This window comes from Sinocyclocheilus anshuiensis, unplaced genomic scaffold, assembly GCF_001515605.1.
Source record: "Sinocyclocheilus anshuiensis isolate Anshui unplaced genomic scaffold, SAMN03320099.WGS_v1.1 scaffold976, whole genome shotgun sequence".
In the NCBI taxonomy this organism is placed as follows: Eukaryota; Metazoa; Chordata; class Actinopteri; order Cypriniformes; family Cyprinidae; genus Sinocyclocheilus; species Sinocyclocheilus anshuiensis.
The window spans coordinates 1,354,643-1,370,419 of NW_015552538.1; the positions used below are offsets into that span (position 1 = coordinate 1,354,643).

Consider the following 15,777-nt stretch of genomic DNA (forward strand, 5'->3'; position numbering starts at 1 on the left):
TCATATTCTTCTCTTCTAATCGCTTTGGAGGATATTAACAACCTCTTCCTCGCACACTCCCGACCATTAGGAGGGTCTGCCTCAGCTCCACACACACGCCAATCATCTCAATTACTCTTATGAGCACAGAGAGGCCAATATCTCGTGAAACACACACATGACAGAAGAATGGGAGAGAGAAAGATCTAGTGAGGGTGAAAGTTGTGAAACTAGGCCACACTACAACATGGTGCATTATCAGTGATATCTTTATTTCTGTAGTGACAGTAAAGTGCGAGTTGTCTTAATTATGCTAATTTTTCGAGGCTGGGGAGTGACTCCAGCATTCAGCCATGGGCAAACATTACAAACCCAAACTTTAATGGGTGTCAGTGAAACTTATCTGCAATTTAGTGCCATCAAAACAGTCACAGTTGGTTCTTGCCCTCAGTCAAGCAGTCAGGTAGCCTACATGCACCTTTCCTGTGACGGTAGCCGTTTTTAGACTCACCAGGCTGCAGTACACTGATGCCCAGTGGGTTGGAGGTGCGGTTGGCCACCGTGCTCCAGGTGCCATCGTAATTCCTCCGATAAAGCAGGGCAGCACACTGGTACGTCCCGGCCTCCTTGCGTCCAGCTCGGGTGATGCTGAGGCGGAAATTGGTGTTCGTAGGCGTACGATCCACCATGGTACGGGTGCCCAGGCCCAGCAGCTGGTCGCCCCACTGCAGAGTGCCGTCCCGCGTGAACGTCACCAAATCTCGGAACTCTCCGTCGCCCTCTGCTGGCTGGAAGCGCCATGTGACCGCAGCAGGAACGTTGGGATTGTGCCGTGGCTTCACGATGCACTGCAGGTCAAACGAGTCGCCAAACGTCACGCTGGGCGTACGGGAGGAGGCCGACACGAAGAAGAAAGATTCTGAAGCAAGAACAAAAAAAGAAATTATGTATAGTAATTAAAAATACTTGCAATGCCACAAAGCATTAATATAGAATTCAGTTAATGTGTTGACTCACCCAATCAGAACTTACTATATCTATTTTTTGAGGCGTTATATTATTTATTAGTTTTTGAGTCTTTTGTTTTTAATATAAGCATAAAACCAGTTTCGACAATTCAAAACTGGTTTTGCACTTATAAAATGACAATGTACAGTTAAAAAAATACAGGACAGTTATACAGCCAATTTGTTTGATATTATTAGGCAGAAAACAAAAGAAAACTGGCAAAAATACAAAATACAGAAATGCATAAAAATACAAAATAAATAAATAAAACTAAATAAAAGAAAAAATACAATACAGATGAAAAGTATAAACAGTTCAGTTTAAAACAATTACGTAGCACATAATTGAGATGAGAATATTAATGATGAATAGTCTCATTCTTTGTTTTGTGCTCATTAAGATAATAACTGCAGTAATAAGTAATATAATAATAATCATTATCAGCAGCAGTGGCAGCAGCATACAGTACATTTATTTAGCATTATCAAACCATTTTTCACTGAATTGACGAGGAAAAAAATATGTAAAAAATATAAATGAATGAATGATATAAAATGACTATGCTATAGCATTTTTGAGCATAGCACCCATCCCTAACTTCAATGTTTTATATATATATAAAAAAAAAATTTAAATAAAGATTAAAGTGTGTGCATTGCAACAACGCTTGCACTTGTATGCCACTGCAGCACGATCGCAATACTGTTCAAGTACTTATTCTCTCCTGTGGAACCATCTTCTATTTTTGCTTGAAAGTACAAACAAAGTTCTGGTTAACTGCTAGCGCTGCCCCCTCGGCTCAAGCCTGTCACACAAGTAAACATGATGAGGGAACTGTGGGTGACTTAATTGTGAATTCACAGCTGATACTGATGAGTATGTGAATCTGCTAATGGGCATATAGACAACAAGCCTATTCCCTGGCGAGCTGCTACTGGCACCCTTCAGCAGCAATTTACATCGCCATTGCTCATACTATACAAGATCATGGGAAAAATAAACTCATTACAAGGGAATGCCCCGGCTGTTTTGTCTTTCCATTTGAAAAGGAAGCAAATTTCTGCAAGAGATTTCTGGAACTCAAATAATTTTCCCAGTGGAAGGGGTAAAGCGTCATTTGGCTACTTCTGATTGTTTGTGCTTGAGATGGATGACAGCAGCTGGAGGCCATAAGGAGCCGGAGACAACGAGATCCATTTCCAGCCTACCTGCCAGTGCCCTAATGATGCCACGCTGCTGGGCTGTAACAGAGGGCAGGTTAACGCAACACCCGTCGGGCACAAGCTTTGCCCAGATCTCAGTAGTACCATAGGGCCTGGCAGAGTTGAGAAAGTGAATTTCATTTGGAGAGCCTCTGTGTCCTTCAATTATGCAAACTATCTATTAAAGGAACAGGGCAGTAAAGTTAGATGTCTACATTATCAAACTACTCTGTCTGCATGCTAATGATCCTCAAAGACTTCCCTGGAGAAATCCCAGAGTTCAGCTGTTCACTAGGCTGAGAAAGGCTAATAGGAGTTTCTTCTGTTTGGGAGGAAAGCGTGAGAATGGCAGAGTTAATCTACTCTTTGTTATTTTGATCAAATTTGGACAAGGTGACCTGTAGCATGCCAACTCAATCCTGTGGGCAGCAACGTCGGAGAGCAGCCAAAAGCAGATTACACACACATCCCGTGTTTATTGAGCACATGCAAACTAATCCTGCAAGTAAAAAACACAGGAAATACACTCTGCTGGATCCTTTTTTTAACATCTAATGAGCTCACCTTTGCTCAGATATTGAAAAAAAAAAAAAAAAAAAGCTTCAAAAATGGATTATCGGTGGATCTATAGCAGTGTTTCCTGCAAAGCTATTCAGCTGCTAAAACCACAGCTCTACTAAAAAATAATCGTATTTTCCCTGAGTTGTGAGCTTGAAGTCAGAATTGAATGTGATCACATAAAAAGACTGTGTATCACAATATAATGCCAAGAAAACACATCTTTCTCGTGTTGTCTTAGCTGCGATAAAAAGTAACATTAGGCTCAATTTTAGTGTGATTCAATTCAGGAGACTCACAAACTCAAGAGTTAACATTTGAATCAGTCTGATGAATCCTTGATCAAATAAATCCATGAATAAATCACTAATAACTCTCCTACACTGTCACTAGGGATGGGGGATAACACTTATTTTCTTTCTGATCTGATACCAAATGTCATTAATGCTGTTATCAGTCCTAACACTGATAAAATGGGCAATAATTATGGGTATTTTGCTATTTCAAACAATACAAAAACTTATCAGCCTATAAAAAAAGGTCACATTTAGCTTGGTTGTTATTTAATGGACTGAAATACTGTAACTCCAGATGAAGTTTCTTTTCTCTGTCATTACCTCAGGTTCTCAGCACATTCTTTGGTTAAATGTACCCATGTTCAGATGAGCGAAAGGAGAAATAGTTCTCATTCAAAACAAACATTTGCAAACATATCACTGTTTTCACTTTAAAGCTTATGATACGCAATATTAACACCATTTTAAACACATTATAAAATTTAAAAGGGAAGTTCACACCTAAATGAAATGTATTTATTCTCATTATGCTTCTAAACCTGTATTACTTCTTTGACTTTCTTCTGAAGAACATAAAAAATATATTTTAAGAAATGTCTAAGTGTGTGTTTTTTTTTTTTTTTTTTGGTCATACAATTGAAGTCAGATGTAACCAAACTGTTTAGTTTCAAAATATCTTCTTTAATGTTCCGTAGAAGAAAGTACATCACGAAGATTGAGCAATATGAAGATGACAGATATCCCTTTAAAACATACAAATTTATTACTAAAATAGTAAAAACGTAATGAAAGGTTAAATGGATGATCAGGCGTATAAAGAAAGAAAGAAAAAAAGAAAAATTGACAAGATGCTGGAAAATACAGGACAGGCCTGAGCATGTGTCCATAGATCTCCAAAGAATGATAGGACGCTTGAAGGAGTGATAAGAGAGAAATGAAGAGAGGAAGGCAGAGAGAGAACATTCGCATATCTTTCATATTTTGATGGATTCCAGTGCTTTACTCTCTTGTAGACACATGACCAGTAATGTCTTTCTATCTATTCTGTGTTTGACTGCAGACAGCAGGGAGCCATGATCAATGCCATCTTCTCCAGAGAGCAGGACTGTAGGACACACGCTGAGCGTGATTCTTTACGGACACACCATCACCAGGGCTTTCACATGCACAATCTTTCTCACATTACAACATTTTTCCCATTGTTACTTTGTGTGACCCACTGTACTGACCCACGGTTTTCAATATGTAATCAATGATCAGAGGAGCTCTCATGGCATCTGAGGAAGTGGGTGGAGAAGCAGCGTGAGCTAACGTCTGAGAGGAGCGAGTCCAGGCAGAGCCAGACAGCCACAGCTGTAGTGTGTTTGATTATTCCAGACACACAGACATGCTCAGAAAAACATGTGGCGTACACCCACCCTCACGCACAGTGGTAATAGAGATTTCAAATCTCACAGCCTGACACAAGGGGAGAGCTTCAGTCGGCCTCTGGATGCCTTTTCATGTCAAGAATCAGCCCTATACAACTGCCTGTTACTTTGGTCGCTGAGGTTTCTTCTCTTTGCTCTTACAACTGTTTTTCCAATATACATATCTAATCTATATTTTTAATTCTTAAAAATGTAGAATTTCTACATTTCTCTTCACACAAGTATTACTATTTATGCTAAATTTTATGGTTCATAATAAGGTAATAAAACTGAATGAAACGAATGCAAGTGATAGGATGCAAATCCATGTTTTTTAAAGTCTTATGCTCACTAAGGCTGCATTTATTTAATAAATACAGTACAGCAAACATTTTCTATTTTAATATAGCCTAAAATGTAATTTATTCCTGTGATGGCAAAGCATCATTACTCTAGTCTTCAGTGTCACATGATCCTTCAGAAATCATCCTAATATGATGATTTGTTGCTCAATAAACATTTCTTATTATTATCCATGTTGAAAACAGTTGTGTTGCTTAACATCTTTGTGGGATAATTTGTGGATTTGTTTTTTTTTGGTTGTTTTTTTTAGGATGTTTTGATGAACAGAAAGAGAACAGCATTTATTTAAAATATAAATCGGTAACACTTCGGTAACAATATATAAATCGGTATATAAATATATAATATAAATCGGTAACAAGCCTTTATGAATATCGCATTATAAAGGTATTCATAAAGTACAGTGTAATGTATTATATCTTTATATAAATAACTTTAACAAAAGTTAAAATGCATTATAATATTTGAAGATTAATGCATTATACTTTCAAAGGGTGTAACAATGAACAGATAAGTAATGTATTTTAACTGTCGTTACAATTATTCGTAAAATCATATAGTACAATTCATTATAAGGTGAATTACAATGCATATTTAAGGCATAAAAACTACTTTTATAATGCATTACACATAAATGCTTTAAGTGTTACCTAGAAATCTTTTGTAACATTATATGTATTTACTGTCACTTTTGATCAATTTAATGCATCCTTGCTGAATGAAAGCTTTCATTTCTTGGGGGAAAAAAAAAAATCACACTGAAGTTGCAGTCACATTAGATTTTAAGCATGTGAAGTTTCTATGAAGACTGGTCTTAATACGATGTCATACTGTCATATTCAATCTGCTCCACTTTACCGCAATGCTACAGATTTAAAGTATGCATTCTTTGAAATTCAGTTTACAGGTCACACCATGACACATCAATCTTCTATGGGAAAGATGCTACGAATTTGCATCAAACGGGAACTTTGGAAAGCAATGAAATTTGTATAAGCCTGCGTTACCTGTCTCCCAAATTCGTATGCGTGTGAATGAGTGTAGTATGTCCAGCCTGATCCTTCGAAATCAGTAGTGGACATGCCTTTATATGCTATGAACAATGATCTATACGAGTAGTCCAAAATCCTAAACACAGCTATACAGGTACTCAGAGATGAGTAATTCCCCTCCCATCTAGCACTCTCTATTTCTATTCATTTTTTTTCTTATTTAAACCTCCAAAAGTCTGCATTACAGAAAAAGTTGTACACAAATTTCTCACCCACTCATCTCCTATAGCATGCTCACTAGCAGATGCATCGATAAACCTACAATGTATATTTATCTGCCATCCAATGAACATGCTGGGAGCTCTAACTGCTTTCTTAGCAATCAAAAAAAGTAAATTGTGGCAGAATGTGTGTCTGGCCTCACCTCTGGGTGTCATGTGTAACCCAGCCAAACGATTCCACCGCTACAGGGTGGCCTGCAGCCAGTCAGCACCCACACCACAGCCAGACACTAATGAGCATGTTAAGACTCTCTCAGCAGAATAACACCACAAACTGGGCCCTGCTTCACACCCAGCCCTGGTCCTTCATCCATACAGTCACCCAGAGTCAACGCTGGAAAACACAACACTGCTATTTTTACTCAGCACCACCAACACACCTGTCACAGGGCAAGAGCAAAGGACACAAACAGCGTCTATGCCCACACGGAGGCATAAGAGTGACTATCACATGATCACGTGCACATCCTACTCGAGCAAAGTGACTCCTGCAACACACCTGGAGAAGTCTGTACTTGCAGAAAAAGCCAAAACAGCAGACATCAAGAGCATCATGCTGCCACTCTTTGAGCTTCAAATCAAAAGCACAGCTGATGAAATGCTTCAACGAAGCTGATCCTGACAGCAGAGGAAGTAAAAATAATCAATGTCATCGCAGAGGAAGAGCATGGATATAAATAATTAAGAGGAATAAATAAAAAAGCCCCGTCTTTGTCATCTCATCAAAGATTCAATATGCAGGATGCACGAAGACTTGATTCTGGATGAGATTCCCAACCTTAAAGCTGCATTTAGGGTTCCCACATCTTTGACAAATTACTTTTCCAATCCGTTGTGATTACAATATAAAGATTAAAAAAAATTATTTATTTTAATTTAATATACAAATTTCCTTGACTTTATTAATTTCATTAATTTTCTTTAATATATATTTTTCAAACTTAATATAAACAATTTTTTAATTAAAATTCTATCTAGACTTATAAAGTCTATCTTTGTTCTGCCCCAAACAGGCAGTTCACCAAAAACATGCCTCTGGTTAAAATATAAATCACAATGCAAGGCTGTGCAAACAAGAGCATATGTTTGAGAACAACTCCTCAGAAAGAAAATCTACGTATGACTGACTTAGAGTTGTCTCTACAAACTAAGTTGGAAGAGTAGAAAGTATTTTAAGTATCAAAAAAGTTACACACTTCACCAACAAAACCACAGACGTATTGTGTGTTATCAAGAACTGATCCAGTATCTTGTCTAAAAACCACTCATTGTCACGCAACACATGCTATGTCACACAATGTGTTTATTTAGAGCATCTGCCAGCTTGCTATCCACTCATGTTTTTCCTTTCTGCAGTGTGTGTGTGTGTGTGTGTGTGTTCTCATTACATACACAGTTAAAGAGCAGACTGGGAAGTCACGGCTATTGATTGTGATGGAATGCTGACAGCGGTAGAGTTCCACTGCTCTTCTTGTACAGGATGCAATGTAAGCATGAGCCTGAGTGGGTTATATTGACTTCATATGGAGGGGATCCAGCTTTACAGTGGACATGCCACTTCAATACTCTACTCTGCTCTACTTGAGTGGGTATGTATTCCTGCCACTATGTGAGCTCAAGTGTGAGTTTGTATATATGCGTGTGTTATGAAGCAGAAAATTTATGATGTCATAAATATGATGTGATGTTGACAGTAAAAATGCACTGCATGAGTACAAATCCACTATATATGAAAATACAGTGTCAGAAATGAACTTTTTATGAAGGGGAAATATTTGTCCCCTGGCGCTGAACTTCAAGCACATTTTTTACTTTTATGAGGGAATATTTTATAAATACAAACATGCACACACATATATACTGTTTAAGGCTTGGGGTCGGTACGATTTAAAAAAAAGTTTTGCTCACCAGTATTCAGTACAATTGAAAACAACTGCTTTATATTTGAATGTATTCCAAAATGTAATTTATTCCTGTGATGGCAAAGCTGAATTTCCATCAGTCATTAGTCCAGTCTTTAGTGTCACATAATTCTTCAGAAATCATTTTTAATGGTGCACAAGCAACTTTTATTATTATTGTTGTTGTTGTTATTATTATCATCAATGTTGAAAACATTTGTGCTGCTTAATGTTTTTGTGTCTGCTTAATCAACAGTGACACATTTGTTTTTCACGATTTTTAATGAATAGAAAGTTCATAGAATAGCATTTACTTGAAATAGAAATCTTCTGTAACATTGTAAATGCCTTTAATGTCTTTTTAATGTAATAAAAATATGCTGAAAAAGATCTTACTGACCCCAAACTTTAAACCTATGTAAATATATATTTAAAAAAATTAAATAAATAAAAATACTTAATATTATTAACATCAAATTCAAAGCAGCTATAAATAATAATTTAAGAATCTGTCCAAGAATATAAGATAAACAGGTTAATGCCAAAATAAATATAAAGTTATATTTATATTATAACTATTATAATTTCTTCCCCAAACCTTGGTATACTGGGTCTCAAATAACATATGTGGTCTTACCAACTGATTTTACAGTGACAGTCTTGGTGGCGGATTCGTCTCCAATCTGCTGCCAAATCCAGTCAGGTGCAGTACCGCTCTGGGACCACTCGGTGGCGCTGCATCTGTACTGGCCCTCGTCTGTGGGGAAGGCATTATACAGGAACAGGGTAAACGTGTCGGGTCGAACCCGCTCCACCCGGATCTCTCCAAAGCTGCTGCGCTCCCTAAAGGTGGGCCCAGGAGTGACCGTGCCCTCACGATCCACTGAAGCCACATTCACAGCGGGACCCATCCCCTCCTTATCTGTCCACTGCCACGACACTGACAGGGGACCCACAGTGCTGCTAACAACGCAGGTCAACTGGACGGTCTCCCCCTCCATTATATCTGACGTGTTACTGGATAATGACACAGTGATGTTACTTCCTATGAGAGACAGACAAACGACAGAGGAAATGAGACATCAATCTTTGGAAACATGACACTAGCGCTAGTTTATCATATTAATTAGAGTACATTTACATTGTGTATGAGTAAATTAGTCATGACAAGCTGTACAAGAGACAACTCTACAAATTCTCATTGGGTGAAAACTGCCTTTGTAATACAGTCCCTAAAAGGCAAGTACACAAGAACACTATTTTCCCTGTATGCATTAGGTGTATGAACAACCCCTTTCTACTTGATAGAAAACAGCTTATCATTCTATTTCAGTAACATAGACGAAATGAATGATGCAATTGTATCATCAGCTTAGTTTCTTTAGCTGGCTGGCCAAGCAAATGCACATTCTGGAGCAATATATTGAGGTGCTGCCTTTACCTATATGGCAACAGGCTCTTTTTTAACTTAAAGGTCAGACTTCTATACCAACAGTAACCATTTTTAGCATTTCAATCTCTCCCATTCATTTCTCTATGAATGGTTTGTTTTCTTCTACTATATTGTCTCTGGTTGTGAGTCAGTTGCAAAAGCCACTGGAGAGATGGATGCAGATAAGGCCAGAGGCAAGAACACATAGTTCTGGTCTCCACCAGGCTCCTCGAGTATTGTAGGAACCGCCTGCACTGGACAGTGTTTGGTGGATTAGCATTGTAGTTGGCAATATAGAAGAGCAGGGACTGCCCACTTTTGTAATTGGCCTTGATTTCAGAAGTATTTTTCATTAATTGTTCTCCACAGGCATTTAAAAACATTCTTCATTAAAGAGTTTTAAGATGTGTACCAAGCACCAACATGAATCACAATGTTACCACATTTGATTCGAAGCTACACACTGTTAAAAAATGGTAACAGAAAGTAAAATAAAACCAAAGTATAATATAAATACACTATTGTTCAAAGGTTAGTATGATTTTTTAAATGTTATTGAAAGTCTCTTATGCACAGCAAAGGCTGCATTTATTTGATCAAAAATACAGTAAAATAGAAATAATGTGAAATATTTTTTACAATTTAATTTCTTATGATAATTTTTTAAAACAGTTGTGCTAATTAATACTTTTGTGAGAATCGTGATGCTTTTTTTCAGAATTTTTTGATGAATAGCAAAGTTCATAAGTTCAACAGCAGTTATTTGAAATAGAAAACTTTTGTAATATTCTAAATGTTTTTACTGTCAATTTTGTTCAATTTAATGCATGCCTGCTAAAGTATTAATGTCTTTAAAAAAAAAGAAAAAATATAGAAAAAGAAAAAAATATATAGAAAAAGAAAGAAAGAATCTTACAAACCGCAAACTTTTGAATGGTAGTATATCAACTGTCATTGATTAAGTATAAAATAACATGATATTTAATGCAAAACATATGCATAAGTTGACTGACAGTACAATAAGAAGTCATTTGCAATGGTTTATGGGAGTGGGTGTTCTATAGGTCTGTGGGTAGAGCAGTTTTTAAATTGAAAGAATTATTTTAAGTTGAAGTTGAAAGTTGCTTTTACAGAACATTGAATCATTTGACAACATTTGAGCTCATGTTAGGTCTGAGGTTTGCACAATATCACTAAAATCAATATATGAATGGCATCTTTTCTTCCATATCTTTCCGTTGCACTCTACAGCAGACTAGGCCTCAGACTAGCAGGACCTCTGGAATAGTTTTCTCATCAAGAGGTCTAGAGCCTGAGAGATCTCATAAGCACGAGTGTAGATCAAAGCCTTCGCAGACATCGCCAGAGTTCTCGACAGGGATTTCACACCACCACGTCCCTATAAAAGCAGCATGTGATAAAACAAAAATGGGACTTTAAAGAGACAAAGTTTGCGCACTTCCCATGGGTCACCAAAGGCTCTCTTCAGAAAGAGGCTCTAGCAGAACTTCTTGAGAAGAAAACCACCATGACCAACCAGGCAACGAACACAAGAGGCTTTGATTTCATACATAACAAAAGTGAAACATCTGGGGATGAAACCTCTTCAATTTCTAATGTGCTCCTATTCTCTGAGAAGATGAAATAAGTTTACACAATGATCAGTTGGGGTATGGCTGTACTTTCACCCAGTCCAGTCTCTCAGTGTCTCTATACGCAAATGCTTCAGTCGTATATATTGCCTTAAAGATCTACTTAGATAGTCAGTGAGGCCTTGAGCTGAAGACAGAGAGAGTGAGCATGTGGGTGAAGAAGGGGCTAAACTCTGTGCTGTCTCGAATCCATACTGCAACTATCAATCTACTGCTATAATAACCCTGCAAATATTGCACAGGGTCTCCTGCGGGGGCAAAGACAAAAAAGACCAAAGTATGGTGTAATAAAGTGTCTCATTCACAAACCTTTCCAAGAGTCCTTTCCCTTTTTCTAGCCATCTTAAAAGGACATTTCACCCTAACATACTCACTTTCACGTCGTTCCAAACATGTATGACTTTTCTTTCCTTTGTGTAACACAAAAGAAAATATTTTGCAGAATATTTTTGCCGGTAGAATGAAAGTCAAGGGGTCCAACACAATCACATCATACCTCATTGAGTTTCATTGTACGGACAAAAAAAAAAACCTGGGACATTTTTTATGAATATTCTAAATAGATGTGTTACAAAGAAAGTCATACAGTTTTGGAATGATGTTAAGGTAAATAAATGATGATAGAATTCACATTTTTGGCTGAACTATCGCTTTAAGAGAGAAACTGGCACAAGAACGAGTGGCGGAACTGCAGCTAATTGATATATATTAAAGTGCCCATTTAATTTTCATTTAAAAGTTCATAATTTTATTTTTGGGGTCTGCTAGAAAACATTTACATGATTTAAAGTTCATAAAAAAAATTTTCCTCACACTGTACATTGCTGCAGCACCTATTTTCACCCTCTGCCTGAAGCATCCGTTGTAGTTCCAGTGTCTTTAAAGCCTGATTTTTCGAAAACCCCAGTGTGCTCTGATTGGTCACTTGGTCTGTTGTGATTGGTCAACCGTTTGGAGCATGTGTCAGAAATGCAAATGCTCCTTACCATAATCGGGTTTCAGCTCCCGAGGCTTCATATGCAGCAGTAAACAGGATTAAATCTATGGTAACTATGGCTTCGGGTTTGGAAGTTCATACATTTTTTTGCCCACGTAGCGGAAAAAAAGCGTCTCCTTCACTTAACCAACTTGTTTTCTTGAGGGTGGGCCAAAGCAGCCAGTAGGTGGGCATTATGGAAATATGTAACATGCTGATGTAGCTAAACCATGTAAATAACTGCAAAAAACATAGCGTGTTGATGTAATGCATACTTGCCGGACATCCTTCAACACCCTATAAAAGCTGATTCCCCTGAGGAGAAAGAAAGAAAGATCTCCTTCAACTTATAGAGTGTGAAAGGACTGTTGTTGGAAGAGGCTGGATTTGGGTGGCCAAAGTCTGAGCAGAACAGATGTATTCTTACTAACCTTTGATTAACCTCCGCTCCCCCATCTAGCTTTCATCAACTCCTTTAGCTCAATTGTGGTTTCTCAGCCTGGGCACAATCACATCCACCTTGGGGATCTACCAAGGCTATGCTGAAGGCGACGGCGTTCCCACTTTCATTTCATGCCTGTTAGACTTGGCTTTTCAAGTAACTCTCACTTGAAATGCAATGCTATTTCAAGGGCTTTTCAGGCCTCCACAAAACCAAGTTGTGAAAAAATGCTGTGCATTAAACGATTTTAGACAGGACACAGTACTGTATTGCCCACTCACAAGCACCTTACCAGTGCAGCTACTCTGAAACTCTAGCTTTGTATTTAAACTCAAGCCCTTTCAAATAGTGAACTACAAGCTACTAACATAACACAGACAACTATTCTAAATGTATTTAATGGGGTATCACCTTTTTAAATGAATAGCTTGATCATTTGATGTTTTTAACAATCAGAGAAGCATTTACAGTATTGCTCAAAGTCTATAATGCACATCAATACTGCATTTATTTCATTAAAAATATAGTAAAATCAGTAGTATCGTGAATTATTATTACAATTTTAAATAACAGATTTCTTTTTAAATGTATTTTAAAATGTAATTCCTGTGATGGCAAAGCTAATTTTTCAGCAGCCAGTCATCAGTGTCACATGATCTCTCAGAAATCATGGTGCTCAATTATTATTGTTGTTGAAAACAGTTGTGCTGCTTAATATTTTAGTGGAAACTCTAATGCTTTTTTCAGTATTCAGAATTCTTTTATAAATAGAAAGTTTAAGAGGACAACATTTGTTTGAAATATAAATCGTTTGGCAGCGCCAACAGCCCCGTGGGCAGCATGCCAACATATAGCACTGTTGCACTTCGGGCGTCCAGAGTTTGTGTCCCGGCTTGCGGACCTTTCCCGAACCCGCCCCCCCAATTCACTTCCTGTCTAATAACTGTCTTATCATAATGAAACACCAAAAAGAAATCTCTACAAAAAGAAATATTAATCTTTTGTCTGTACAATCACTTTTGATAAATGTAATGCATCCTTGCTGAATACAAGTATAAATTTTCTTCTAAATAAAATGGGACTACAATTTAAAATAACATACACATACATACATTCAACTCGCTAGCTGATTTTTGATACTTGTCAGGGTATTGTTGTTCATGTAAACACCCTCAATGTGACAAATTGATGTAGTGTTCTGTCACACTACACTGCTACTTGTTAATGGTAAAGTTCTACTATCTAGAAAACAGCTGAACTGCTTTCACACTACTGTTACTTTTTTCTCCTGTTTACTCAATACTTCTAACAGTGGGAGAGGGAGAGAGCACCCGGCACAAGAACTGAAAAGCATCTGAGAAAATAAGGGGCGATACTAAGTGTAAACTGTGCTTTAGAAACCTTCAGCAGAAATAAGAACTTCAATAGCCGTTTGCCTCCACAATATTACTAAATCAATTCCTTCTAAGCTAAACTAGCCCAGAATAATCCACTTAAGGTAACGGACATCTGAATTGAGGCCGAAAGGTTCATGTTTTCATTTAATAAGTGCGCTGTTGAGAGGTATCAGCTGACTACTCTAGGGGCCAGTCAGAAACAGAGGCCGATAAAGAACCGTGATACTCACTGAGAGGTGTTACACTGATCTGAACGTTACGGGACCGCTTGCTGCGGTCGATGAAATCTCCAGTGAGGGTCTTCTCCCGTTCTGTCACTCTGCAGATGTATTTCCCAGAGTCCTCTGGCAGTAGACGCTGCAACTTGAGCAGGTGGACGGAAGGGCTCTCTTTGCGCACGGTCAGGAGGCCGGTGGCTTCCCGTTCCATGTAGTTGGGTCCCAGTACGGGCACGGCGCTGGGCCCAATCACGGCTACGGGTGAGCTGCTGAAGACCCACGACACCGAGAAGAAGCGCTCTGGAACATTCTGAGCATCAATGGTGCAGCGGAGCTCCAGCGGCTCACCAGCCGTGTAGGCCCGGCGCTCAGTGGTCACCTGGATACTAAAGTCCCGATCTGCGAGTGAGAGAGAGAGAGAGAGAGAGAAAAGATGATTTAGCCATGACAAAATGGTCCACATTGGACTAAATTCAAACCAAAATGCTCACATCAAAAGCAAACGAATCTTCATTTATAGAACTAATTTCCATATGACACGCAGTTTGTGCGCCTCATCAGAAAAGCACTTTCTTCACTTCATTTGGCTTCTTCAGAGGTGATTGCCCCGGGGCTCTAATTACTACAACACACTTCCTGAGAAACGCTCTAACTGCGCAAGTACATGGCACTAACACAGAGAAAGGGAAATGTACAGGGGGGATGATGATGTGTGTTTTTACATGCAGCCATTATTTGGGTCTCGTGCTGTGCGCTGCTCTCCAAAATAACAGCACAGTAAACAGGCCTGTGCTAAAAGAGGAATTCACAGATCACAGGGAAACAAAGGCCAGCGGCTGTTTTTCCTTTCCTCCTGTGGTACTCAAGCAGCGTGATGCTCCATTAGGACATTACTGCCCGCCTGATCGGAGCCGGTCTGTGTATTAGGACTAAATCTGCACGCTTCAGACAGATTAATTAGCAGTGGAGATGAAGGGCTGCATGTGGAAATAAATGGGGAAAAACGGAGAGAAAGGCGACCGGATACATTAGGTGAATACATATACCTCTCTGTTCTACATTAGACTGCAGTGGAAGAGAGGTCATCAAAATTTGAAATCTGTCTGCGTTTGCCGGATGATTGCTGTCTGACTGATTTTTCATACCCAGCTCTGTGCTTCATAATTAGCATCAACAGGCTAATCAACACATTACACATATCAATAAACATCCAGACATCCTTTACCAACCCTAGTACATTTTGGATTAAAAGGACGGCAAAAGAATGGGCATAAATTAGTGTTGGGTGATATACTGAATATTAACATTCAATTGTAAATTAATTTCCATAAATCATCCATTATTCCATGGTCATGACTCAAAAATACACAACCATTCAAAAGTTTTGGGCCAGTAAAATGATCAAAAGTAACAGTAAAGACATGTTTTCAACATTGACAATAATAAGAAATGTGTCTTGTGCAGCAAATCAGCATATTAGAATGATTTCTGAAGGACCATGTGACGAAAGAAAAAAACAAGGTTCCGTCAAACAGCCTGGGCCGTGAAACTGTCTGGGCCGTAGATCTGCCTGCTCCTGGTCTGCAGCCTCCCCGTATAGCGTGGATCGCGAGCTGTGTGTGTGTGGATTGGGCAAGGCTAAAAGGGCGGAACGAAAGTCTCAAAATTCAA

At 38.4% G+C, this 15,777-nt stretch overlaps 1 protein-coding gene across 1 annotated transcript in view; it reads right to left on the reverse strand.

The window, feature by feature from the left end:
* LOC107663867 (immunoglobulin superfamily member 3-like) overlaps positions 1 to 15,777 on the reverse strand; it is a 148,017-nt gene that overhangs the window by 37,352 nt on the left and 94,888 nt on the right. The window contains exons 4-6 of the mRNA XM_016454237.1: positions 14,119 to 14,505; positions 8,627 to 9,034; positions 491 to 898 (exon numbers count right to left, since the gene is read on the reverse strand). Of these exons, the coding sequence (XP_016309723.1) occupies positions 491 to 898; positions 8,627 to 9,034; positions 14,119 to 14,505 (1,203 nt within the window). The remainder of the gene's footprint in view (positions 1 to 490; positions 899 to 8,626; positions 9,035 to 14,118; positions 14,506 to 15,777) is intronic.